We start from the raw sequence: 27,724 nt of genomic DNA, 5'->3' as shown, positions 1-27,724 counted from the left end.
CTCGTTCCAGCCTGCTAATGCTGAATAGAAATGGAAAGCCTGGACAGGAGACTCAGCTGTACAAAACCAGTCTGGGGGCGCTGGGCTGCGGTGCAGGGCAGAACTGGCGGCTCCTGAACACTTTCCGTCTGACTCGAGGGATGCCTGTGCTCCCCGGGTCTGCCAGGCCGGGTGCCGGAGGCTGTCCGGGCCCCCAGCTCTCTCCCGCGCCTCTCCCGTCCCCTATCCCGGCACAGCCGCCATTCCCCGGCGCGCTCGGGGCCGGGCCGGAGGGGGCGGGCCCGGGAGCTCCGCCAGGCCCTCCGCGGCCAGCAGGGGGCGCGCGCTCCCAGGCCGGAGAGGCACGCGCGCGGCGCGGGGGGCGGGGCCTGGGGCGAGCTGCGCGCGCGCGGAGGGAGCCGGCGGGCGGTGAGTGGCGCGAGGGCCGCGCGCGGGGCGGGAGCGCTGCCCGGGGTCCCCGCGCGTGCCCGCCCGGGACGGCCGTGAGGGCGGCACCGCCCCAGCGTCACCGCGTGACCCCGCTGCGCCCTGCGGGCGGTGGGGCCGGGGCGCGCAGGGAATGGCTGGGGTCACCCCCTGCCTCCCACGGGCATTCCGTGTGGCCGCAGAGTGGCCTCGAAGCGATCCACGGGGGAGGGGACAGCAGGAAAGGGCCTTCTCCGGGAACGGTCCGTGTCCCCTCAGCCACGTGTAGGAGAGACCGGTGATCCCGAGCCTGTCCTCCGTAGGACACCTCGTAATTTCCTTTTCCTTGAAGTAGCCAGCAGGCCTCCTGACTTTGTTAATCCGTTGAAGTTTCTGCGTATTTAGTAATCCTCTGAGAGCTTCTCTTCTATGAAGTTTCTGTGTGAGTGACACATTGTGAAATCCCGGCTTTTGAGGTGTCAGGGCACACGTCCAGACATTTAGTAGCTTTCCAGTCTATCAGATAAGGACTTCTCTACCTCCAGGCAGGTGGTTGCAGCCCCTGCCAGGTGATTTTCATTAGGGTTGCACACCACTGGCCAGCATTTCTCGGTGTGTGCTGCAAACACCGTGCATGATGAACTGCTTGTCTCAAAGACTGACTTGGGCAGCTTGGAAAAAACACAGACAACTAGATTTAACTCCATTTCATGCTCTCTGTCTTTTGATCAAGGTTACTCTTAGAATAAGATATTTTCTGAAGTTGCACATGTGCTTTTTATATTCTTGGTAAAAGATCTAAAGGACTAACACTGTCCTCTTCTTCCTCCTTCCCAGCGATGAACAGCATGGCTTTCCAGATGTATTTCTATTCCATAGCTTTTTAGCAGTCTTTCCTAATGTTTTCTTATCACCTGTTCTCCATGTGGTCATAACTGCAGGTAAAATTAATGTACTGAGGACCAAAGACTGATAATTTTTCCATACTGTTTCTTTTGAGTATTTTTCTTCTCTGTTTCAGAATTTGGCTGTATAAAAATAGACTTTCATACATGACCACCAGAAATTATTGTTAAATACATACAACATTTTTGTGTGGAAAAGGCCTTGAAGTCTCCTGTGCTGCTCTTATCTCTCTTAATTTAATTTTTGTTTTCTTTGGAGAGCTTTCACTCTGTAGTGATGACATTTGCCTGAACAGTGCATCAGCTGGTAAGAGAGAGGTTGAGCTGTGCACAGGGGAAGGGACCAAGGAGGCTGCAGGGACCTCCACCCCCTTCATCCCACCTGCTGCACTGCAGGCCACAGGCTGTAATTCATCTCTCATTTTTCCTGTTTTGTGGGTAGATCTGGCCCTTTAGGGACCAGTAGCATTCACATTTGCCATTTTACCCTATGAACACAAATTTCCCATTTTACCCTGCCTGTTCCTGTTCCACTCTATCTGAGGGAGCTTACCTCCTTTTCTGGTGTTTTCCTTCAGGTGACCTTTAACTTCACCATGAGTCTTATTTTCCAAACCTTATGCAGTGTTCTTGAGCTGTTGTTGGATATCTAATTTCCCCCTGCGTGGCTTCCAGAGAGCATCTCTGTGAGGACAGAGCGTGGTCTGCGTGTGGAGGGAGCCAGGGCCTGGGGCAAGCTGGGGTTGCTCAGCTGGAGCCTCAGGGGCCTTGGGAATTAAGAGTGTAAAGATTCCCGAAGTGCCAGAGGCACTGTGGGCTTCTTCCCATCCTCCCGTGGGACTTTCAGGGTTGCTTCTGGACTTGAGAGCAGTGAACTTATTGGAAGAGATAATGAAGGGATGTCAAACAGTAGAACTGTCTCCCTTGAAGGAATTTCCAAGTCTTGTACTCATAAACTCACTTTAAGGGTTTTCTGATGTAGTTCTTAAGCATGAGAATGTCTTCATGCTAATAACTTGAGTCAGTATATACATTCAGAAAAATATATTGAATTTTGGAGGCATTTATAATAGCTGTATGTAATATTTCTACCATATGTTCTGAGTTACCTCTCCTTGCAACACCTCACGGTTAATTACTTCTTGGTTCCTAAGGCTTTTAATTTACAAACCAAAAGGAGGAGTTTAAAAAAATCAACTTAAAATTATTAATAGATAAAAGATGTCTATGGCAGTATGCCTTTTTATGTTCTGAAACAATGGCAAATTCTTCAGCAGTAACTTCATCTGTGAGGGTTTCATGGGCATCAATTTAGGCTTTGCAAATGCCAGTATGGGCTCACTGAACAGAAAATCAAAAAATTTCAACTTTTGATTTAAAAAATGAAGCTTTCCACCTGTTTCAGTTTCTTAGAGTAAAAGTATGGTTGTATTCTTGCTTAGGGGGTAATAGCAGACCAGATTACTGTATGTATCATTCAGTTAATTAAAAAACTGTTGTGAGTTAAGGAGTGATTATAAATTTCTATGATGTCCTAACAAAAATAAATTGTGGTATAGGACCTAAAATGGGTCATAGTGTTGTGTATTTTTGGAGCATTGTGGCCAGAAACTGTGTTATCTGTCTGGACATACATACAGTCATTTCTGTAATAAATACTTTAAATAATACACAATTTAATAATGTAAATAGTCTTAAAGCCTGTTAAGTCTTACAGTCTAAAAGTCTTAAGTCTGTTTTGTTCAATGAAGAACTAGGGGAAAAAAATTGGTTTTACTAAGTAGCTTGACTCTGGAATTGTCTTGCATTAGGCTGATGCCATAGGTGGATCTTTGGGCTGTGAGCAATTCCCCGTTTGGCCAGCCTGGCCCGAGAATCCAGCAAGCCAATAAATGATTCTCTGGAAAAGGCAGGTTTTGCAGATAAGGGCTTTCCTTAGGTGGGTACTATGTCAGAGGAATGGCAGAGTTATCTCCCAGTGCCAGGGTAAGGTACCATTTTTCCAGCAAGCAGGAGGAAGCTGTTTTGAGGAAACTTCATCTTGAAAGCTCTGTTAGAGCAGAAGGAAGGGTGGAAGGGGAGGAGACTGCCAGTTCTGGAGCTCTGCTTGTCATTCAGGGAATGAGGAGAAGAGCCGCGAGCAGCTCCCCTTGAAATGACTCAAAATGTTCACTCAGTGTTCAGGTGAGTTCTCGGTGACTTCTGCATAATGCAGGCGTATCCCTGTCTGCGTGTCCGGGCTCTGTTAAAGGCGTGGCTCGCGTGCCGATCCTTAGGCTGGATGCAGGGAAAGTGGTTTATTGAGATAAGGTCTTTCTCCGTTTTCCCCAGTTCGTTCCACGCGGTGGCGCCGTTCCCGGGGAGAGGCGGCTGTGCTGCCTGGGGCAGAGGGCTCGGGGATGCTGCCGGGCAGAACCCGCTCCGGGAGCTTTCTGAAATGGCTGTACCTGTCCATTGGTACATACCTTGTGTGTCTTCTTGGCGCTTCTTGGCTGCCTTTTTTTTTTTTTTTCCCCTTTGTAGGTTTTTTTTTTTTTTCCATTTAGAGGAATCTTTTTATGGCATGGAGGTTAAAACCAGGTGATGCTGAGCTAGAATGCTAGTTTACTTCATTTGGAGTAAAAATGATGTGGCTTTTGAACATGGGAAGGAATGACCAATAGCTATCATTATTTCTAGGAAGGAAGGGAATAATTTCTATAGGATTTTCCAGATCCACAGGAAACCAAAAGCTCTAATGTCAACTTCCCTGTAAGAACATAAGCCAAATCCATGTTGTATAGAAAGGGAACAGTGTTGCTGCTCTTCCTGAATTCTCTGTGGAGACTTGTTATTTCCAATTGGCCTCTCACTGATTTAAGACCGCTTAAGTAGAAGGAATAAGTTTTCTTTTGTTAGGAGGTTTTCCTAGTTAGCTGCATTCTTGTTGGAAGTTGTTTAACCTCACAAGATTGTGCTGTTTGTAAAAACATTCACAATTGAAATGGGTTAATTCAATTAATTTCTTTTTTCTTGTTGACATCTAAGAAAATGGACGATGATGATGACATTCCCCAGCTTTCATCCCATACATTGGCTGCCCTCCAGGAGTTCTATTTGGAGCAGCAGCAGAGAGAGGGCATGAAGACCTCCCAAGGGTTTAATCAATATTCCATTGGCTCAATAGAAGAAGACTGGGTAAGAAACTATAAATTTCAGTGAGCGAAGCACAGAGAGAGGAGTAGCCCTGACCGAGTTTCTTTTGTGGCTGGATAATGAAATGAAATTAAAGAGGGGAACACTCAAGATGTTGCTATTCATGGATGGCAACACTGTGGGGAGATTTGCTTAATATTAAATCTGGATGTAGTTGTTTGCTCCACATGTGCTTTGGGGGTACAAACTGAAAATACATGGAGAGGGAATAAAGCTGCTAACAGAAACATCTGTCCCTTCTGGAAATTTTAACTCCAACCTGGCATGTGATAGTAGTAAAGACTCTTCCCTGAGTCTGAGACAAACGTAGTGTAACAAGACCAAGTGATCTTTTCTTTCACTTTTTTTTTTGTGTGTGTGTTTTATTTCTTTATTTTTATGGATGGCTGTTTTGTTACTTCTTTTTATTTGTGACAGACTGATTTCTGATCTGTCTCTGGGTTGGGCTTTTTTGGTCTTCCTTTTTCTGATCGTTCTGATTTAGTTTTCTTATCCTTTTCTTTCTTCCCATACTGTCACTTTTCAAGGGCCTTTTTCCTCGTCTGCTGAAGGAACTCAATTTCAGAGCACATGAATAATGTGCATCTGCACATTGGCTTTGAAATACCCAGTCAGTGGTTTGGATTTCTTGGTTTTCCTGATACTGCAGTTCATGTTTTGGAAACAGAGAGTGTAAGGTACCTGCTGCATATCACTAGATTGCAGAAGTAGGAAGGCTGTCAGGAAAACAGCCACCTTTCCAGCTTTACAGGTTGTGAACTGAGAAGTTGCTGTGGATTGTGGTTTTCTTGAGTTATGACTCACCACACATAACTCTGCATAGCACAGCCAGAAGATTTGATGTTGTTTGTAACTGTGCATTATCTTTCTCAGCAACTGAGCCAGTTTTGGTACAGTGATGAAACTGCATCATGCCTGGCTAAGGAAGCAGTTCTGGCAGCTGGAAAAGGTGGCAGGTAGGTTTAATAATTGTGTTGTAGATTTAACATGTCTTCTCTGCAAATATTTTGTCTCTGCTATGTTGACAAGAGCATGCAGTTTAATTCATTACTCATTGTACTTCAGTTTTGTACAACTGAGATACTGCAGAACTGCTTTGATGTTACTTAGTTAATAGTTTATACTGATCTTCCTCTTTGTCATTTTATTGAATGTTGTAGGCTGTGCCTTGTGAAAGTTTACTATGAATCTTTGGAATTTTTTGAGAAATACAAAGTGCTTCAGAGCACACTGTTGACTTATAATTAGTTTTTATATTATGTTTCTGTAGAACAGATGGAAAAAACTTGGTTTTCTTCCTACTTCTATAAACAGTAATTTTTCATTTTTGAGTGTACTTCCTTGCTTTTTTGAAACAAGACTTTCTCTGTAGTTTAGCTTAAGATCTTTGTGTAGCATGGGGTTGAACAGGTAATGACTTTCATACTTAGAACTTTGTTACTATGATAATTAATTGTTAGAATGGAGGAACAATACTTTATATTTTAGGGACTAATATTTAAAATGTTTTCCCAAAGCCTCTCTGAAGACTGCTGAGAAGACTGTAGAGTTTTGTTGCTGTTGTTTGCCTTTTAAAATTTCAATTTTAAGTTATTGTGTGTTTTTTCAGGATAGCATGTGTTAGTGCACCGAGTGTGTACCAGAAACTGAAAGAACAGGATGGTGAGGATTTTTCTGTGTGTATACTGGAGTATGACAGAAGGTTTTCTGTGTATGGAGAAGAGTTTATCTTCTATGATTACAACCACCCTTTGGACTTACCTGAAAATCTCCTGCCACACAGTTTTGACATCGTAATAGCAGATCCACCCTATCTGTCTGAGGAATGTCTTCAAAAGACTACAGAGACCATCAAATACCTGACAAAAGGAAAGATTCTGCTTTGCACAGGTATAACTAAAAAATATTAGGTCCCTTTAAGTAGCTTTTTTCTATCTTTCTAATCACAAACTTACATCAGACAAATGTAACTCAATAATGCTGAATTATCATCAATTTAAGGAGGAATATGTGTCCTAAGCCTTTTATTTGAGTACTTGAGTTCAACCTTTATTTTAAACAGAAGTGGGTTTCAATAGTTCAAGTCAGTACTTTTTTCCTGTGGCATTATGAATTTTACTAAATTTTTGAAGAATTATAAGATCATCCAGGAAAATTCCAGAAATATAATTTTTCTTGTAGAAGGGCCACTCTCTATAGTTGCAGTGATTGAAGTGTGGGAATGGCAAACATAGGTGCAACTTACTGTTTATGTCTTAGGCACTGAAATGCAGCAGGAGGAATTAAAAAGCAGTGATAAAGGCAGAGACCAGATAGCTAGATATCTGTACTTGTGGGTCCTCCTTTAGGAAGGTGCACTTGCTGTTTGAGAAGTGATCTGTGTCTGCCCAAGTCATGGCTTTTCTTAAACTGTTTTGTTATTACTGTATTGTTATCTGTAGACATCCAGGAAACCTTTCCAAAAAGCAAAGGTCAAAACTCCTCTGTATGTACAATTTGAGGGAAGGCAACCAAGCAGGCAAAATAAAGGAAATTAAAATAATGTGGCCATGGAAAGCCTGCTCCTTGACGTTTTTCCCGAGAATGGATAGGTGGTCCTTCAGTTTACTGCTCAAAGCAGTGATTTCTCAGTGTGTAGCTGCAAATATCACTTCATGGTTTATATAAGTGAAAGAGTAGATGTAATCTGTTTGCATTTCCCACGGCTCCCTACCATTTAACTTCCTTGGAATGTAGCAAGAAGACTGAGTTCAAGTTTGGTTTCTGTAAAAATGGCACTGATACCTTCTACTTATTTTTGTTAAATTTCTTGGACATTCATTTCTTTGGGATGTCTTCCATTCTTCTAGATTTACTTTAAGTTTCCCAACAGATTCTGTTGTTAAGGAAGGATGAGAGTGTAGTTGCTTTAAGCCTGCCTTCCTTAAAATACACCAGGCTCTCTAAGTATGCATTTGGGAGGAGCTATTAAAAAAGTTCAAACATTCTGTTACTGTTTTTTCTTTATTTTTGCTGCAGGTGCAGTCATGGAGGAACAGGCAGCAAAGCATCTGGGTGTGAAGATGTGCAAGTTTATTCCAAAACACTCGCGAAATTTAGCCAATGAATTTCGATGCTATGTGAACTATGCTTCTGGACTGGACTAATTCTCCTAAGATCATCTACAAATCTACAGCTTTTTCAGTCAAGCTTCTTTCTGTTTGCTGTCAGTTATGCCACATTTCTGAGGGCTGACATAGTCAGCTCTGAGTACTGTTCTCTGGCACAGCTGGAATCAACACAGTATGATAGCCTCTCTCTTTTAAATGAGTAAGCATTTGCAGTTACTGTGTTTTGTATTAGGTAAATGCAGGTGCTGGATAATGGGAGCTTCTTTGTTAGACTTTAATTCTAACTGGTAGCTTTTACTATATGAGGACACGTCAGTGACCTCTTTGAAGTGAATTTAGCTTATAACAACACATAGGTGTTTGCCTTGCAGGCATCAGAATTGTCATTGCCAAAGAGTGTGATACTTCTGTAGTAATGTGACCCACACATGTCCCTTAAATCTTGAATCACAATGGCTCTGATTAAATATAATGCCTGCTTTTTAATAATTTCAGTATCAAACTAAAGAGGATCTACAGGTATGTCAAGTTACAAGAATGGGCACAATTTTTTTTCCCAGTTGCCTGATTTTATCTTTTTCTCCTGTTCCACAGACAGCAGCAGAGCAGTAGAATAGAAGCATCCTAAAAATCATTGAATCTTACAAGGCCACTGTGGAATAATATATTGATAAGCTCCCACTGTTTCAAATGGAAAAATGTTAGATTTTATATTCAAGGTTTGGTCTATATTTCAGTCAAAATAGGTAATACATTGGAAAGGCTTTGCTTTGCATAAGTAGAGATTTTTGATAACTGGGAATTTTGAAGCCACTTTTGACTAGCCTTTTGACTACAGTACTGAAGTATTTTTGGGTGGAGATTAGTTCATAAATTTCAAAGCACTCAACACTTTTATAATCTCTAAAAACACTCTACCAAACACAAGCACTTGTCTTTGTATGTCATACCATATAAAAGTTAACAGAATAAGGTGGGAATAAGCCTAATTAAGCTTGTGAGATGAGACTTTTTATAAGGCAGTGATAATACCCATGTTTCTGCTGTTTGGATGCAGAATTTCCCATCTGGTGGAGTAAACAGCTGAGCAAGAATAATGTAGATGGATTCTAATCCTCTCTCAGTGTTCAGAGAATGGTGTTGTCTGAGCTGAACACAAAAGTGGTTCATAAACACCCACCCAATCCACTCTAGCTCTCCTCCCCATTTTCCAAGAGATCTGTTTGCTTCCTAAGGCTTTTCCCTCCTCACATTTTATACCTGCTGCTTGTTCCCTGCATGCAGTGTTCCTGGGCTCCATGGTAACATTTTTCTCCCTCTTGGACACACCTTGGATTCTGTCAGGCTGGTCACAGGTGTTGTTAAAACAGGGGAAGTGCAGGAGGGAAATGCTCGCAGGGAGAACAGGCACCGGCCTCTCCTTTCTGCTGTGTGAGCCAGGGCCCATACAGGCTTGCCTTTCAAAGCAGATGCCATCCTTGCTGCTGAGCCAGAATTCCCCTGAAAATGACTGTCCACAGGTGAAATACACCTGGGTTTAGTTGTTTTCTGGAAGGCTACATCATCACTTTCATGTGGCCAGTTTGAAAATAAAGCAAACCAGAATGGTAACTGCGTAGCTCTTGGCACTAACCTGTACTTTAAACTGGTTCATTACCTCAGTGTCTTGCACACCCAGCAGGTGGAGATAATGAAGTAACTCATGAAACTTTGTTTTTAACTGCACAGAGGCTTCAAGTGGGACAGGTATGATTTCCAGAAGGAATGATATTGTTCCCCTGCTGTTACCCTAAATTAGAATGTGCTGTTCAAATCGAAGCCTCACCTATTTTGCTGTTTTATTTGCTTCTTTTTGGTAAATGTGTATTATTGGGCTCTCCGTAGCAGAGTTAAAAGTCAGCTTCACTAACTTCATCAGAGATATTTCTTAAAAAGATAAAAGTGCACCGCTCAGTTGTACCAAGAAGTTCACTTCCAAGAAAATCACTGCTGCTTCTCACATGTAGGTCAGACTGCTTGAAAAGGGGCACTGTGAAGATGCACAGTTACGGAACTGAGGGTGCGTGGAAATCTGTGCAGATGCACTCAACAGAGCAGCCCGTTGTCCACCAGCCTCCCTCTTAAAAGCCTGGGGACTGCAGGCAGCTGCCCAGGCAGAGCTTGACTAGTGGCATGTACAGCCTTCATCAGTGATGGGAGGTAAACTATTTTTGTCTTACCTGATTCCAAGGAAGTAGCTGTTTCTGAGAAGGGTACAAGCCACAAAAATCCATAGTGAATTTGTGTTTTGTGCCAGTATGGTAACTTTTAAAAATAGTACATGACAGCAAAACCCTCTTTTCTTCTGTAACAGGATTGTGATTAAAAATGTCAGTGTCAAGTAGTGACTGACTACTGGGGGTGTCTCATGGATGGATTTCCTGTTGGAACAGACTGTGGTGAAGTGTCAGCACCGTGCTGCTTTTCCAGTGGCATTTATGACTGTGCTACAGCCTTATGTGCTACAGCCTCTTTAACTACCCTAGCCCAGGCAGTTATGGCTGTTCCCTCATGCCAGCTGGATTAATGGGTGTTTATACTTTCTGAGCACATCACAGCCTTTTTCCCTTTTCCTCCTGCTGCTTTCATGTTCATGTTCCCCCACGCAATTCCATGTTTATGTGTAGCTGTAGATCTTCACCCATTCAGACAGACACCTTCAGGTGATGACTGGCAAGTAAACCCAAACTAGCATCTCAGGCTTTCCTCAGCCTTCCTGAATGATAGGAATTTTCCAAACTACCTTAAGCGATACTACAGACAAGAAAATAATCTCATTACCAAGGATATTGTTCTGTGTTTTGTGGCTCCTAATGTATTCCAGGGACAACCTTGTTGAAGGAAGAGATTTTCCTGGCACAACAAAAAAATTTCTCAAATCAGCTGCAGCTGCCAGATAGTTCTAGCTTTGAATTGTTTGCATTTATTGGGCCTGGAGTTGGTTCAGTGAGGCATTTCATGTCTTCCTTCTGTCAACAGTTTGTGAAGCCTTGAAGCAACTCCAATGAACATTCCCTCCCCCACGCAAATTAAAGGCAAGGCTGTGGCAGCTGTAACCAGAGGGCTGGAAGCTGGAAAATGTCACACCACATTTGAAATGAAACTGATATAAATCCATGATGTGATTACCTTGTAAAAAAAAACCAATTCCAAACAAATGCAAACTACATTTAACACTCAACCTTTCCCACATGAGTAATGTGGAGAGAAAGGATATGTGGAAGGATATTTTGAAGGCCAGTAAGTGTTTGTGTAGCTAATAGCTCTTGATGTTAAGTATTAACAAACAGTTGCTCACTAACAAAATATCAAACAGTTGCTCGTGCTGAAACATAAACAGCTTTTAAGAAACACCTAACTGGAAAGCTGAATCAGGAAGCAAATTGGCTCAGCTAAAAAGTCTGTCACAGAGGAAAAGGAGGATTAAGAAGGGAAAATGTGCTTCTGAACAGAATAGCATAAAGATGCCTGAACCATGGAAGCTTGCTGCTCTTGCTGCAGTGTGATGAGAAGGAGGTCACCACCACAAGCCCTCCATTGATCCATGGAGGTTTTTCATGTTCTCTAATAACTAATTTGTTGCAGACAAATTTGTATAACAAAAGTGCAGACAATGAGTTCTGCTGGAAGGCAGTGTTTGGCCAGACTTAGCGGGTAGCCCCTCTGGGTATCTACTAAATATTAAGTGCTGCATGGTTGGACATTTTGCTGTTGTTTGGGGTCATTTTATTGTCTCTTAGGGTGAAGTCTTTGCTTTTATGCTGTAGAGTCTGAAGGTTCAACTTCACGCTGCCTTAAGTGTACATATGGAGAAAACCTCACAATCTAATGGTGAAGCTGGAAGGGTTCAGGCTACTGAGACATCACCTAGAGTAGTGTTTCTACAGTTTTGTGGGTCAGCCTCCCTTTTGAGCCCCTCTGATTACCATTTCCCTCTGCTCAGAGGGTGAGAAGTTCCTCCACATTAGAAGGAAGAAAAAGAGGTTGTAACTGCTGCAAGTATTTTCATTCTCTGGGGAAAAGGTAACTAGCTACCTATAATTACTGGCAGCAGCCAGGCAATTAGCTGTTCTCTGAGTAGTATAAACATTTTATGAGCATCTCTGAACTCAGAATCCCTTTGAGAATCCCCTTGAGATAGAAGCATCACAATTGGAGGAAACACAGATCTAAAGACGAGGAAAATTGAGGAAAAGCATCTGCACAAAAAACACAGCTACAACCTTCAATCTGGCATTGTGATGGGAATCTTTATTTGTTTCTGGAGTTCTTAAAGTTATTTTAGGCTTTGTAAGAGGTTTCACCGGTTGCGCTATAAAAATATTGTTATATCTCTAGACTGAGTCAGAGAGAGCATAATCAATAATGATGGAGTTATCCTATGACTTTCATTCTGTCTTCAACTTGTTGGTTGTGATTAGCTCATAGTCTTTCCATTCTTCATCCACTCCAAAGAAGAGTGTGTTTATGTAGTGTAGGGGCTTTTTCTGCTATGAATTAAGGCAAATTTCAAGATTCATGATGTAGCAGACACATTGCTGCATATGATGTTCATTCTGTAAAGACATTGCAGTCATGATCATCTGTAAAAGAGATTCTCTGCTGTGCATTCAGAGGTTTATCTGTTTTGGTGAGTGTGGCCCTCTGAGGAATTACATTTGTGCAAGGCATGCCTGGTCATTCCCGATTCTCATTCATTAGGCTGAGTCAACTTCAGTCTCTTGTTCTGGAAATGCAAGTTTTTGTGTATGCAGGGTTTCTGGTGAGAGCCTGCCACCAAGTTCCATCAGCAGTAGGCTGCACAGATGGAAGGCTGCCTGGTCAGCTTTTGCAGGTGGTGATCATCTGTTACATGTAGCATAAGGAGACATGAGTAACAGTAATTGTAAAAATCAGTTGGATTTAACAACTTTGGGTTGGCTGGGACTCAATGACCTCTTGTAGGATCTGGAAGTTAGGACCTAGCCTGCTTACTCACCTGCAGCACACCTGAGGCGAAGCTGATCCTTGGTACTTACTTTTTAATGGGGAATCTCCTCTCCTAAAATGAGAAAGGTTTTGGCCTTTCAGCTGCATGGAACACAGTTTTATCACAAGGAAGTTAAGCAGTCAGTGATGGATCCTTGGGACACAAACTGTGTTTTTCCTAATTGATATTTTCTTTGTAATTAGACATAGTCCACATAAAAAAAGTCTGCTGCATTTTTACAATATTCTAGCATGTTTTTTCTCAACACCTTTGTACCCTTAGCAATTTGGCAAGTTTAAAAATAGCAAGCACATAGAATATTGCTTCATGAATGACTCCAACTCAGCAAAGGTTTCCTTGCTGTAGTGTATAAATTAGCCAAAGAGGTAACAGCTCAGAGGCAAAGCTTGGAGCTTATGCAGTATAAAGGGAGGCTCTCCCAGCTGGAGAAATTATCCTTTTAACTGCTGATTTGTCACATGTAGGGCAGCTGTGTGATTTTTATACAAGTGTACTTAAAAGAATATAAGGGATTCCTCAAAAATATCTACAACCAGTAGCCTGCTATAGTAATAGCCACCATGTCTTACAGTTACATCATCTTCTAACATTTGCTGTGAATAAGCAAAGATAAAATTCTGTTCTTCTCTAAGGGAAAAGAAAAGCTACTTTGGAGTTTGAAATAATGAACTAAACAAGATTACATGAGCTAAAGAAATAGAATTAATTGCCATCTCTAATGATCGGAGTGACTGGACTTTCCATCCTATATCTGAAATAACTAAGCAGAAAAGAGGGTGAGTGAGTGTGTTTGCTGCTGCGGTGCAGTTTCCTGAGGTGATGAGGTGATGATGTGAGGCCAGTACTGAAACATGACTTTTAATCCATTCTTCATTCCGATGAGGGCTTGTTCTGGCCCACCAGCAACTTCACTGCTTGCTTATCGATGCTGGAATTGAGGCTCTCTGCCTCCTTTTCCTGCTCGGGGACGCAGGTGCAGCCCACGGGGATGGTGATGTAATCCTCGGTGTAGACGTAGCGGCCGCCGGCGCAGGCGGGCGTGCGGCGCAGGATGACGGTGGGCATGAACACGGGCGTGCTGCGGAACTGCAGGCTCTCCTCGCCAAAGAGCCCCATCAGGCAGCCTTTGCACAGGCAGTAGGCTTCGGGAATGTACTTGGGGTATCTCGTGGGGTCATAGGAGATCCTAGGGGGAGGCAAGTAAAGATTCATTAGTGCCTCTACAACATATATATTCATCTGGAATTATATCGTCTTACATATTATTATAATTATTATAGCATTATAATGATTATATCATGGGGTTTTTGTCTTCGCCCGGAAAAATAGCTGTAGCTATTGCTGTCTGGCTTCTAATTTGTAAGGTGTATGTAAAGAAAAAATCATGAACAGGTTACAGAACTGATTAGGTCCTACGGTGCACATGGAAGTGTCTGGCTTTCTGAATTGTGAGATTCAAGGGTTTAAACAGAATGAGTTTTGCATTTTGGACCAAATGGGTAAACAGAGCATTAAAAAGGACACTTGGGCATTTCTAAACTTTTTATCTGCCTTGAGTTCTTCAAAAACTGGTACAAATCCTTGTTAACATTATTATTGTTAAAGCCATGACATGATGTTTTAAAATTTAGTAATTTAAATAAAATTGAATTGTACTATTATTTCTGCAATAGATTTTTCTCCCTAGTATATTTGGGGTCATAAATGTGCATTCCCCTTGAAAGCAGAAGTCTGTATTGCTTTTCTAGTTCATGCCTACTGTATCTTCCTCTAACCACAGAAGAGCAACATTTTCATGCCCACACTGAGATAAACTGCAACTTCCTGGGATGAGGCACCCACAGTTTCTCTGGGCAGTGTCTCACCACCCTCACTTCTTAATTCTTCCCAGTATCTGATCTAAACCTGCTGTCTTCCAATTTAACGCCATTATTCCTTGTCCTGTCACTCCATGCCCTTGTGAAGAGTCCTTCTCCAGCTCTCTTGTAGGGCTCTTTTAGATACTGGAAGATTCAGCCTGTCTTTATAGGAGAGGTTCTCCATCTCTTGGAGTGTTTTCATGGCCTTCTCTGGACTCATTCTAACAGGTCCACGTCCTTCTTGTGTGTGATCCCAGAGCTGCAGTCCTCCAGCTGGTATCTCTTAATGGATCTTAAAGTGATCTTAAATCTTAATAGATTTAAAGCAATTTCTAAATTGTGTTTCCCAGGGTTGGCAGCACTTCCTCAGGTATCAAAGTGTTCACCTTTTATCTCTTCAGGCTGTCTCTGAGATGAGAAGAGGTTTCAGGTTTGGAAGAGGCAGAACCCTAGGTCTGCCTCAGGCTGTGACAGCAGTCATTGCTAGCCAACAAAATCTGTCCTGGTGAGAACAGGCAGCCTGGCTCTCCCTCTCACACCCACCCCTGGGTTCACACTGGTGTTTTTCTGGTCACAGGATTGATCAAGGAACTCATTCAGCTGAGGAGTAACTCCATCAGAACCTGGGGTTTGGTCTGTCAGCTGTCTTGCCACAAATGTACACAGAGCTCTCACCAACAAGCCAGAGTGATCAGGCAGCTTAGGCAGGGACAGAGGGAGCTGCCCTTTTCAGGAGTATTGCCAGTTTATCTGTTAAAGGAAATCTGGAATCACAGCTTTTGCCAGACACAAACTTGACTATCCTGTCATCAAGGAAAATAGATTTTTTAAATTTATATACATACACACACAATTTTAAGAATTTGTTTTTGTCACCAAAAAAAAAAAAAAAAAAATCTGACCAGTTCCCTAATAGCCAGACACCTATGACATTTATGATGTTGCAGATATTTTTTGCAGTGCTTCTCTTTCCCATTTATACTTGCTTATTTTCCCCAGGAAATACCTTCATGTTACAGGATCTCACACCAGTGTGAAATAAAACGTCTGGTAGCCAGCAGAAGGGAAGAAGGGGAGCAGGGGAACACAGGCATTTCTACTGTGATACATTCCCATTTCAAACTCAAGTGTGAGTATTTCAGTGGTGGATTGTTAAACACACCATGTGTCAAGTTATTGGTATTTCCTCTACTGTATTATCTCTAGCACCTGGTTTATGATGTTTCTGAAAGCATGACCATGCTTCTGCATGCAAACACAAGAGGTTTCACTGACAGCAGGAGAACACTGTCACTGGAATCATGGCCTACAACCACCTTTCTCCTCCAGATTCCCACGTGGAAAAAATCACGTATTAATGGGGTGGGTTTTTTGAAAGATGGTGTGGCTGTGGCATGGTTTTCTACTTTCCAAGGGAAAAAATCTCTTACATTACTAAGCTCAATGTTAATACATCATGTGAGGACTGGAACAAATCAGAGAAAATCCAAACTTAGTGATGAATTCAAAATATAGATGTGGTTTTGCATCCAGACCAGAACTTCAAGGCTGAAGCCTGTAAGTAATGCCTCCTGAAATTAATACCTGAACTCAAATGTCACTAAAATTTGGAGCCATGTACAAGGTTCTGCATCTTCAGCTCAAACCTGTTCAGAAAAGCCGTATAAATAAAACCTCATTTCTGTCTTTCCAGGCAACCCAGACCTGCTTGGGTCAGAGCCACAAAGAAACACCAACCACCTCAAATCATGTTTTAACATCTCCTGGAAGAGGGTAAACATTTTCTATTGGATTAATTAACCAGGTAAAAATGCATGCTCCAAATTCCTGCTATGTCTTTCTTTACATCCAAGAGATGAATGGAGCTGGGAAGAGTGGTGGGGAACCAGAGAAGTGCAGCTTTCCCCTGGTACTGAAGAGTCCCCTGCAGCCTTGTGTCACTTGCTGTGGCACTGCTGCAAACCAGCCAGCCCAGACACTTTGATGAGGATTGCCCGTGTCCTGTGAACTCAGGTCACCACTGAAAGGCTGAGTCTGCCCCGCCAGCATTGCTGGCTCCCAAGTGACAGGAGCAGTGAGCTGTGCTGGGCTGCTCTGTTCCATCTGCTGGAACAAGCAGCAGGTTTGTGCTGAGCTGGAGCTGCTAATGAAGTGTGACTCGGCTGCTTTTCCTTCTGACCCTACGAGCGCTTTGAGAGCTCCCAGTGAAAAACAAACTTCCTGCCATTTATGTACTAAGCCTGGAAACTCAAGAGAAAACTTGCTGTCAGAAGTAAAACTCTTGCAGAGACTTAATCTGCCTTCTCCTGTACTGCTACTTTTATATGTAGTATTTTTAATAATATTGTCACTTCGTCATTTCCAAGCTTCTGATTCCACAGGGTGAGATGCTGTGCTGGGGCAAGGAGCCGACTCTTCAGAAAATCACTGCTAGCACTGGGCTAACAGCTGGATGTTATCAAAAGTCCAATAAGCAGATCATCATCCCCTTCCTTCACACTCTGAAATACTTAGAGGATTAAGAGCTAACAGCTTTTTTCCCCCCTTGCCAAGACATTTATTTCCCTATAGCAGGTGTTCTTTTGTTCATGTAATGCTTTATTTTATATACAGGAAGCAACATATGTATTACTACTGTAGAAATAGCCCAATGCTAACTGATTTTCTGAAGAGTTGTACAAATGTGCTCAACTCAAAAAGAATGGCAGCTCTGCATCCCCTTGTATTCTTTCCCTTGGCTGCATCTTTGGGACAGGCACACCGTGCCACATGGTAATGTTAAATCCTGGAAAATGCCTTGGGTAAGCTTCTAGAAAATGACTAGAGTATTATTTGAAGGGAAGCCCTCCTGTATGACTTTGTTCAAACACACTGCAGACAAGCTTGGCTTTTACCAGTGAAAAATGACTTGCCTGTATTACTTGTATTAAGAATTTATGTAAATGAGCACTAAACCAAGGACGCTTATAAACTGAAACTGATTTTTGCAAAACAGAAAAAAACAAGCTGGGTAATGTTTTGGAGAGGGACTGGCTAACTTGGCTAACATCATCAGAGCAACACTGACAATAAAAGTTAAATCTTTGTAAATTAACCATTAGTAGATGCAGGAATAGGCCCCAAAGGCAGAAACAAAAGCCACAGAATTTGGAAATTCAGAAACATGGATGACTTCTTGAATACACATAAAGAAATTTTGCTAAACTCACATAGAAGTGTGTTTGCAAATTAGTTATGATTGTTATTGTAGCCTTAAGACATCAGAAAATAAAAATAGAGCTTATATATACAGCTGGTTAATGAATATCATCTGTGCTCTGCAGCACCATGAATGGAATCACAAATTAGCACTACCTGTAAAAGTGCTGCTGACTTCAGCAGGATCAGATTTTTCAAGGTTTGCTCTGAGCTTTATGATCAGACCCCCACAAAAGTTTTGGCAGACATTTAAAATTAATCCTTTTTGTAATGGCTCTTGTCCATGAACAACTTTTCTGTGCATTTGTGGAGCTGTGCTTGTCCTGCTAATGATTCACCATGATTGTGGCTTCTGTAAATGTGAACAAGGGCAGCATCCCGTGCTGTCAGCAGGGTCTGCAGGCCCACCCATTCCATTAATTGTTGTCAAGCAGCTCTGACCCATAGCAGTAGCCAAGTGGCCCATGCCAGGACCTCCTTGTACAAGCAGGCTCCCTGGATTTCATTGACTGTCCATGTAATACTGCTAAATGGACAAGCAACCCCTGGATAGATGTCACAAGCTGGCACACAGTCAGCCAGATGATTTCATGGAAGGATGATTTCAGGGCAGAACTCCTGCTGTAGCTCTGTTTTTTAAAAAAGCTGGGTAATTTGTAGCCCAGCTTCCTGAACTGCTGAGCAAATCCAGCGTGCTCAACTGACTTCAGGGAACTCTGCTGTCTCTTTATGGCTCTGCAGAGCAAAGAGTGATTCACGTGATTCAACTCTGTGCCTGAGTTATATACTGATCTCCTGTGGCCACCAGGATGGAATTTCAGTATCAGACACTTGAACAAGTATTTTCTCCATAACTTTTGCCTTAAATACTATCTGTTGTTATACCCTGCTAGCATCAGGGCCAGGACCAGATGGATCTGAGGTGCAATCCATGCACAACTCCTGCATCTCCGGTTTGCAGCAAGCCAAAAGTGATGTAAGTGTTGATTTTTGTGTAACCAAATTAAAAGACCAAGTAATGGAAAATAAACAGTAAGCACAGAGCAAAGATAAGCAAAGAAGCCACACAAGGATTATCTGAGCTTTGACCCAGTCAAAGCTAATTCTTCCACACTTAAACAGAATGACAGGCTTGGGATACAGATGATGCAGTAGAGTCAACATTATACACAGTTCTCTAAGTAATATATTTGATTCTTTCTCATAAATGCTGATATGAAAAAATTCCAGTTGACTTGGACTGAACAGTCATGTGAACAGAAGAATTACAAGCAGCAGCGTTAAACAGCTGGGAGCAGGTGCCTGGGGAGATATTCAGGGGAAGGTAAGTAGAGCCAGACTTAATATCTTTATTATTAATGACCTGGAATAGGCAGTATAAACAGTATGTTAATGAAATCTGCAGATGGTAACAATGGAAAATGCTGCAACGCCAGTGAAGACAGAGAAACAGCATGAGGTATCTCAGGCATTAAAATGCATGTCAAAAAGAAAAAAAAGCCTTTATGCACAGAGCAGGAATGAACTGCACTGTAAGTCTTTAGGTGCAGAAAAGAGCAGGATGTGTGTGAGACACTGGAATGGGACAGGCACCTTGATGCAAATTTCAAGTAGTCAAATTCAGCCTTTGAGCAGTTTCCCATCAGGGCATACAAGAGGGGTCTGCCTACAGTGGATTTATTTATGAGCATTCACCACTAGAACAACTTTGGTGATTCAGAAGGCAGTTCGGGAGACAGCAATGAATCTGTGAAGGGGAGCAATTTATGAGGGAAAAGAATTAAATGCAAGTAAGCTTGTCGAGAAAGTGCTGTAAGGAAGAGAGCTGTGTGCAGCTCTTCAGATTAACACTCCAGCCATGGAGAAGAAATTGATGGGATTGTATAAATGAAATTGGTTAACCATTGACAAAGCCAAATGGGACATTACTTGCAGTCTTTAATGGAGAGCTGTGTGTCCCTCTCAAATATATGGAGTAACTCTAATAGGATTAAGGAGCTTACAGGGTATCCAGCTGAAGACCACAAAACAAAACAAATATTCATATCTAGCTTCAAAATCTATGAGATAGCAGGTGGCAATAGCTAATGCACTTTAGCAGTCTTATATATTACACTTTAATTAACATCCTGAGGTATCTGTTGCTGTCTCATTGCATGCCAATGATACAGTAAAAATGCAGTCACAAAAATAAAGCTGTAAATGAGATCTGTTAACTAGACAGAGTGCTCAGCTTCTTTACCCTAGAGAAAACATTTTTCCCTCTGAATAGGATTTTAGATTTTGCTTTTAATGGTGTAATACTTCTTCCCCGCTATCTTTTAAAATTCCTAGCTTGGAGATGTCATCAAGTTACTTGTATGTGAATGGTTAGTGGTCTGTCTGAAAACGCTTGGATGAAAAGTACAGTGGATTTACTTTTGTAAGCCAAGCCCCAAAAAGCAGCTGCTTCTCTGTTAAAAAGTAAGCCTATACAGAGCTCCAACTGAAAATAAATACCTGCCCAACGAGACATAAGGACAAAGGCACTGTTTTCAAACCAGAGGAAGATTTTTCTGATAGCACTAGTATTTTGCAAAACCACTGTAAAAAATACCTGAGCCCAATGATAGGTGTTTTGCTCACTTTGTGCACTCTTAGGTAGCTTAAAAATCCTCAGTTTTCTTAGAGAAAATGTATTGCTAAAAATACTTTGCTTATGAAAGGCTTACTGAGCAAATAAACCATCTTTCTCTCAGTAGGATTACTTCTTACACTAAAAGCGAGCAAAACCCATGCCATAAAATAAATATTTATTGGAGAGCCCAACAAGGAGATAACTGTTTGCTGAATACACAGGAACTGCATCCAAGTGTATACCAGGGATAATGTATAAAAAGTAGTAAGAAAGTCAGTTCCTTTTAAATTTGCACGTTTTAGCTTCCTGTTGTCTGCAGTCCTTTACAGAAAGCTGTAAACAGAACTCAGTCTTATTCAAACCACCAGAAGACTTCATAGTCTTATGAGAATGTGATCACACACTGGGTTTAGTGTACTAGATCAGTGGTTTCCAAGCTTTTCCAGAGCTTCCAATAGAAGTGCAGGCCCTTGTTTTGTGTATTAACCAGCCTCACAACAAATTAACTTTACTTAGTTGTTTTTATGCCCCCTAAAAATAGTCTGCCAGTCCCTGTTTCCACCTCAGAGGAAGCAGGTTTGCAAAGCACCGGTTGAAAACACAGGTGCAGAATACTGCTGTACTCAAACCTTGCCTATGGTCCTACAGCAAAGGGGACATGGAGCCCTTGGGACTGTTTGGTAGGTGAGGATATGGCTCTGTTGGTGGGTGACTGGAACACAGACTGTATCTTGAAGTATTTTAGAAACAGCTGAGTGTCTGGAGTCACATTTTTGGGCAAGCATTTGAGCCCCTTTGTGGTTGCTGCATAGTCAAGAGGTGTTTCTTTGGTGGTGGTGGTCCTTTGCTGAGGGTCCACTGATTGATTGTCACATGTGACAATTTGCCCAAGTGACTTTTTGAGGGTGGTCATTGCTCCCGGGTGGGTGTGGATGTGAGTGTGATTTCCATCTCACGGCTTGCTCCACCTCATTAATTTTTTTTTTTTTTTTTTGCCCATTAGACATAGCTTGTGCCCTCACACAAGCTGTTTTTACATAATTACCTTCTATCGCCTACTTCGACGTGTGTTTCAGCGCCTTTCCCGGCTGCTGCCCGGTGCCGCGGCCGCCCCTCTCCTCCCGAGCCGCCCCGGCAAAGCCGGCGGAGCCCGGAGCTCCCGGTGCCGCACGGGGACCCCGCCCCGGCTCCCTTCAGCCCCCGGGCCCCCAGGCGGCCGCCCCTGCCTTCCCCCGGAGTCACCTGTATGCCCAGGGCGATGCGCTGCGCAGGTTCACGGGGAGCCGGACTCTCTTGTCGGCGGGCGGCCGTGCCCCGGCGGGGCAGCTGGCGTTGTGCTGGCGGCCGGGCGGCTCGGGCTGCAGGGTGTGGTGGAAGGCGCTGAGCATGCCCGCCGCCAGCCGCCCGTACAGCTGCTCCAGCAGCTCCTCGGGCCGCTCGCCGCAGCTCCGCGTCCGCGCCGGCCGCTGCTTGGGCGCCCTGGCGGCCTCCGGGCGGAGCGGGAGCAGCGCCGCGCAGAGCAGCGCCAGCAGCGCCGCCGGCGCCCGCACCTGCAAGGACGCCGCCGTCAGCGGGGATGGGGACAGCGGGGACACCGCGCCCGCCCGCCACCGCCCGCAGCCCCCGGCCCGCAGCCCCTTACCCTGCCTCGCTGCATAGCGCCCGGGCTGCCTCTCCTCCAGGGAGCCGGGGAGAGCGGCGGGCTGCGGCGCCGCGCCGTGCCACTGGCTCTCCCGGCGGAGGAGCTGTTGGAAAAGTGCCCCGCGCCTCACTGCATCTCCCCTGGCCTCGCCTGCCAGGAACATGTTCCGCGGCGCTCACGGCGGCGGCGAGCGCTCGGCGCCGGGCGCGGGCCCGTCCCGCATCCCAGCGCGGCCCCGGGGACACCCCGCGGGCACGGGCGGGCACGGACGGATTCGGGCCCCGGCCCCGCCGCCGCCACCCCGCCGAGCCACCGAAGCTGCCGCCGGGAGCCCCGCTCTCCCTCCCACCGCACCGGGCAGGAGCCGCGATGTCCCCAGTGCCGGTGGCACTCTCTGGGCCAGGGCTCGAGACTGAGGCAGAGCCAGGGGGATTTAGCCCAGTCGGAGCCAAAGTATCAAGGTTGATGTGAAAAAATGCGGGGATTTACAGCCGGGGAAGGGACTGCTCTAGCCCGGACTCTCCCAGTCACTTTAGGGCAGTTGGCACTGTCCCTCGTAGTGTATGGGATTTCTGACTTGCCCAATTCCAGGTAGCGCCTTCGGCACCTTTCTCCATCCCAGCTGTGGCGTTTCTCCAGCAGACACAGAGGTGTTGATGTCCAGCATGAAGGCTGGGGCTGATCCTCCCGTTCCTCCTGCCGAGGTGGCCTGGGGCAGACACCCAGGGCAGGGGCACTCTGCTGGCTGCAAGAGAAGCCCCTTCAGAAGAAGAGAAATTTGCATCGTACCTACCTAAAGGAGGTTGAGGTGAGTCTCACCTCCAATGGACTCTCCACCTATTCTGTACTTTTAAAAACACGTTGCAATATAATCATGGTCTCTGTGGGTCTCACAGCACACAAAAATAAGGATATAAATAGTATTCTGGTTCATAAAAGATGTGGTCCACTGAAGTGGTGTGCATTAAAAACAGACTTTCAGAAACAGAATTCATCACTTGAATCAAATATTTTGTGTCCTCTGATTAAGCCCTGCACATCTATTGAGGCATTAGGATAAGGACAGTTAAATATGAAAATACTGGTTAGGAATAAGGGAAAATGGGATCATAAATCATACAAAGACTGAGAAACCCCAACTTGGTACCACAAAAATACAAGACATCAACTTCACCAAACAGGCTGGATTTGAAACAAAATGGTCTGGCATTCATAAATGTAATGAAGTGACTTGATTTTGTGGTTTCTGAAAAGTCATACAGTTAAATCTAACTATGATTTTTAGTGATTTTGGTGCCATATGAATCACAGATCAGTATCACTTATTAGCAGTATCTTGACCTTTAACAGTGTGGGATTTGAATCAGATTTCAGCTCTTTCAGCTCTGAGGAAGGACAGTTTTAAACTGAATTCCAAACTCTCCCTTGCAGTCATATCCTGAGGTGAAAGACTGGGGCAAGGTGTGTGTCGATTTAGCCCAGTCCAGTCTAACCCCTGACAATGCACCTGGCCTTTTGTCACTTCACCACTTTTGAGTGGTGTGTGTGGCAACATGGCAAATATTTATCATCACAGGTCTTTTTATATTACTCTTCCTGAGATCAATCAGCATCTTCAGAAATTTCAGATTTCTGAGTAGCATGAGGATGTCACACTTGGCTTTGCAAAATGTGGGTTTTATTTACTTCCTTTATATGCATCAACATTTCTGGGAGAGACCTGCCTCAAAAAATCTGAGCAGATGAAAACAAAACAATGGCACAGGCATTTAATTGCCATTGAATTTAAGGCTATGTGTCTTATCTAGGCAATATCCTAATTCTGTATGATAGTTGCATTGTATCTTTTGAAAAATCACATTGATTCAAATAATAAGAACCACAGTATGTCAGTAAATGATATTCCATTACAGAGGAACTCAGAATGCTATGCCAGTTCTTGTAGCGTGGTCTACCCTAGAGACATTTCAGTCAAAAAATATTCCCTGATACACTTTGGCAACTTAGGTTCTTCCACGACTTTAAGAAATTACTAACCAGTATCTTTGTCATTGGTATTAATTTACAATTTTCTTATAATTTGAGGGGGAATTAAAATATCTATACAAATGAAATATTGAAAAAATATTTAGTAATATGAAATCCATCCCGAATTTGATATAATACAGGTTATTTCAATCAATGGATTCAAAACTATGTCTTTCACTTTTACATAATATTCTAAATGTTTTTTCTGGAGACTGTCATTCAATATTTATATTTGGGACTGGTATCTACCTCTCTCCTGAGTTTATCACCACAGTGATCAGTGTCAGATAATAAGTTCAGTTCCACGAATTCCTGCTATGAGAAAGCCAGGATGTTCCAAAGAAAACTAAGCTCAGCAAGAATAAGACAGACATTTTTAGTGAGTTCATATAAATAAGAAGAAACATTTTCTGCACCTGATTCCACCAGAGAGCATTTCATGCCATGTTAAATGCTGAAACGTGTTTAATGAAGGACACACCAGGTTGTCTTCAACCTTACATTGTTACCAACAGCTGGAGAAAAATGTGTCATAGCAGGAGAAAAAAATCCTTCTCTAATGTGTTATCACCAGACCATTATGATAATTTGGAAAATTGTTTCAGAACCATTGGAATGATGGGGAAAACCTGACAGTAAATGTCAGAATGTAGCTGTCCCCAGACACATTAATCCCCAAGGAGCAGTGTTGTCAGGACATTTTGTGGTTGGGGTTGTTGTCTTCCATGGCTGCTCTGGCACACAACAGCCAGTTTCAGATACTATGGTTCACACATAAATAAATCACACTATTGTGACAAACATTATCAATGATACCACAGTAATATGCTTGCCACAAAAATGGCAGAATTGCCCAACACTGGCATATTCCAACTGCTCATTCCCATCCTGCTACAGCATTAATGAGATCCTATCTCAATCTGAAATAATGATGTGAAAAAGGTTTAAAAAAATCATCACACAGACCTTCAAGTTGAACAACTCAAGTTGTTGGGTGGAACAAGCATTCAGCTGACATCCCAGCAGATAAAAATTTGCAGAGAGAGAATTTAATTACTCCCTGAAGACGTCCTTCTGCCTCACATTCTGTTTGCAGAGAACCTGCCACCCAAACTCTTCTGGTCCCATTCATCTTCCTCACAGCTGTAATACCACTTTGCAGTGTCCTTGGCATGGCATCTTCTGCAGCAGCATCTCAGCACATTTTACAGTTGTTAGGCAATTTAACTTTGCAAAAGTGAATTCTTGAGATGTGCAGAATCTTCCAAAGTCTTCATTTTGCCAAGGGGGAAACCGAGGAGCAAACAGGTTTAAAAAAGCCTTTTTACCATAAAGTTGGTCATCTGTGTCCTTGACATCAAGAATAATCAAAACTTAGCAAATGAGAGTAATTTCTTACAATCTCATACTGCTCTTGCAAAGGAACCAAGAGAAACAGCCCTTTATCGTGAAATTTTATCATAAAACTATTTCTTGGCAATTTTGGATGCTCCATCCCTAGAAGTGTTCAAGGCCAGTTTGGATGGGGCTTGAAGCAACCTGGTCTAGTGGAAGGTGTCCCTGCCCACAGCAGGGGAGGTGGAACTGTTTGATCTTTAGGGTCTCTTCCAACCCAAGCCATTCTATGATTCTATGAACTGTACCTTTGTACACATTTCAATTCCTATTTTACTCTGGAGTAGTTTTGGTTTAGAAGTAATAAGTCATGTAATCTGACAAAGGATGTTTGGAGAAAAGCATAAAATATGTGATTAAGAATCTTTTGATGCTGTAGAGCTAGGCTTGTTCAGAAATAAATAAAATAGTACTCAAGTAGCTATTTCTATTTGGCTACTGCACAAAGAGATGTTTTTCATACATGTAAAGAGAAAGGTAACTTGGTATGTAAAGTTCCTACCCTGAGGAAGACCTCAAGTCTAAGAGGTCAACTGAGGATTGTTTAATATTGTATAATAGATCTTTTTATGACAATAGAAGCTAAAATACTTCATGAGTCAGTTTCTCAAGGGGCTCAGCATTTTCCTAGGTTTAATGTTGCTGTTCTTCTAACAACAAATAATAAATTAATATAATGGCAGGAAATCTTAAATTATTAATTGACTAATTCCACAAAGATAAACACAAAATGGGGTTTAAATGCTGCTGGAAGCACGTACCTGCAGTGTGTGGCTTCTGGAGATGTGGTCTGTTTTGTGCAACCAAGCCTGAAGAAAAGTTTCTGCTTGAGTTTCATGGATGAAAATACAACTATTTAGCTCATTCAGGTTTCAACTCCTGTGGTTTCCAAGACCTATCTCAGGACCAAAGGCATCCTACACGGCAGCAGGGGACACAACTCACTGCATCTGAGCTAAATGCCAGCCAAGGACAGGGTCAGGGACATCACATCAACACAGCACATAATCCCATATAACCCAGGTACTATTTGAAAAGAGCACTCCACATTTCCTCAGAGAGCTGAGCTGCCTGAATCACGCAGGTGTGCTCACCTGTGGGACAGCCTGAGGTGTTCCAACATGGTGACCCAGCACTTTGGAGATGTGCATGCAGCTTCTTTCTCAGCAGCTCCCAGTCGTATTCATCTCCATCAGGGATCACCCTTTGGCCTTGAGTCCAGTCCTTGAGTCTTGTGTTCCCCCATACAGAACATCTTACACCAAAGAAGAAGGATGATGCACTGAGACTGCTTCCAAAGAATGGCTCCTGGCCCAGGCTTACCTTTGGATCATGCAAGGCAATTGTCTGGGAGATGAATTGTCATGGTCCAAAACTGTGCTACTGTGCACTGCTGTGCTACTGGTCTTGCAGAACAGCTGGGTACACATCCTCTCCTCTGCTCTGGGCTTGCCCTGGCAATGGTCTAGTAGAGATGCAGCCACAGTGAACACAGCTTTGAAGTGGATGAACCTGGGCTACATCATTTTGACTGTCAGCAGGACTCATTATCCCAGTGTTGGAGCTGGATCACATGGCTTTCTGTCAGTTCAGAACAAGCTCAACTGTGCTTGCAAAATAACATGCAAATTCATCATAACCCAAAGCATTATATAATCAGATCCTCATGCTATAGGAAACAGCATGTTCCAGAAGTCCCTTGGAGTCTGTACATAGGAAACAACATGTTCCAGAACTGCCTGTGAGTTTGTGCAGGGCTGGAACAAAAGTGCAATTGTTTGTTATCCACAGAATTTTACCCAATGTATAGTTACGCGTCTGGGAAAACTGAATCAAGAAACTGCTGCTGATCAAAATCTCTCTGATATTGGCAGGAGTGTTTCGACAGACTTAAGCTGTGAACTGTATGCCAAGGTATTGGTACTTCATGCCACTTTATCTTGGACATGCCTATGTGATTGCAATTTTTTATTAGATGCTGTATTGGGTTTGCATGGCCAAACTTTGCTAGTAGGGAGCTACAGGGGTGGCTTTTGTGAGAAGCTGCCAGAAGTTTCCCCAATGTCCAGTGGGACCAATGCCAGCTGGCTCCAAAATAGATGTGCTGCTGATTAAGGCTGGACCTATTAGAAATGGTGGTAATGCCTCTCAGATAACGTATTTAAGAAGAATTCTGTAAAAATTTACTGCGCAGATGTACTTGCAGCCAGAGAAGAGCAGGGTGAGAACACGTGAGAGCAGCAGCCCTGCAGACACCAGGGCAGAAGGAGGGGCAGGAGGGGCTCCAGGCACTGGAGCTGAGATTCCCCTGCAGCCCTTGGTGCAGAGTGTGGTAAGGCAG

The 27,724-nt window shown here is 43.3% G+C and overlaps 2 protein-coding genes across 5 annotated transcripts; one reads left to right on the top strand and one right to left on the bottom strand.

The window, feature by feature from the left end:
• The first annotated feature begins 373 nt into the window (after window positions 1-373).
• On the top strand, window positions 374-27,724 carry EEF1AKMT1 (EEF1A lysine methyltransferase 1). 4 transcript variants are annotated; one of them, XR_010026735.1, is made up of 10 exons: window positions 604-809; window positions 4,338-4,487; window positions 5,379-5,461; window positions 6,115-6,395; window positions 7,524-7,814; window positions 15,503-15,632; window positions 16,197-16,307; window positions 18,932-19,025; window positions 22,552-22,768; window positions 26,634-27,724. XR_010026735.1 is itself a non-coding variant. In XM_063149018.1 (6 exons), the coding sequence occupies exons 3-6, from the start codon at window positions 4,341-4,343 to the stop codon at window positions 7,649-7,651; spliced, it is 639 nt and encodes a 212-aa protein (XP_063005088.1). In that variant the 5' UTR covers window positions 604-809; window positions 3,429-3,494; window positions 4,338-4,340; the 3' UTR covers window positions 7,652-14,305. The 4 variants fall into 4 exon arrangements, 3 of the variants coding, with proteins under 3 accessions (XP_063005087.1, XP_063005088.1, XP_063005086.1); XM_063149018.1 differs by lacking the exons at window positions 15,503-15,632; window positions 16,197-16,307; window positions 18,932-19,025; window positions 22,552-22,768; window positions 26,634-27,724 and adding an exon at window positions 3,429-3,494 and having other exon boundaries at window positions 7,524-14,305; XM_063149017.1 differs by lacking the exons at window positions 604-809; window positions 15,503-15,632; window positions 16,197-16,307; ... (1 more) ...; window positions 22,552-22,768; window positions 26,634-27,724 and adding an exon at window positions 374-408 and having other exon boundaries at window positions 7,524-14,305.
• On the bottom strand, window positions 11,886-21,975 carry IL17D (interleukin 17D). The gene is made up of 3 exons (XM_063149019.1): window positions 21,961-21,975; window positions 21,561-21,868; window positions 11,886-13,830 (listed from the first exon to the last, which is right to left on the bottom strand). The coding sequence occupies exons 1-3, from the start codon at window positions 21,973-21,975 to the stop codon at window positions 13,515-13,517; spliced, it is 639 nt and encodes a 212-aa protein (XP_063005089.1). The 3' UTR covers window positions 11,886-13,514.

This window comes from Melospiza melodia, chromosome 2, assembly GCF_035770615.1.
Source record: "Melospiza melodia melodia isolate bMelMel2 chromosome 2, bMelMel2.pri, whole genome shotgun sequence".
Taxonomy (NCBI): domain Eukaryota; kingdom Metazoa; phylum Chordata; class Aves; order Passeriformes; family Passerellidae; genus Melospiza; species Melospiza melodia.
This window is presented reverse-complemented; position numbering and strand designations above follow the sequence as displayed.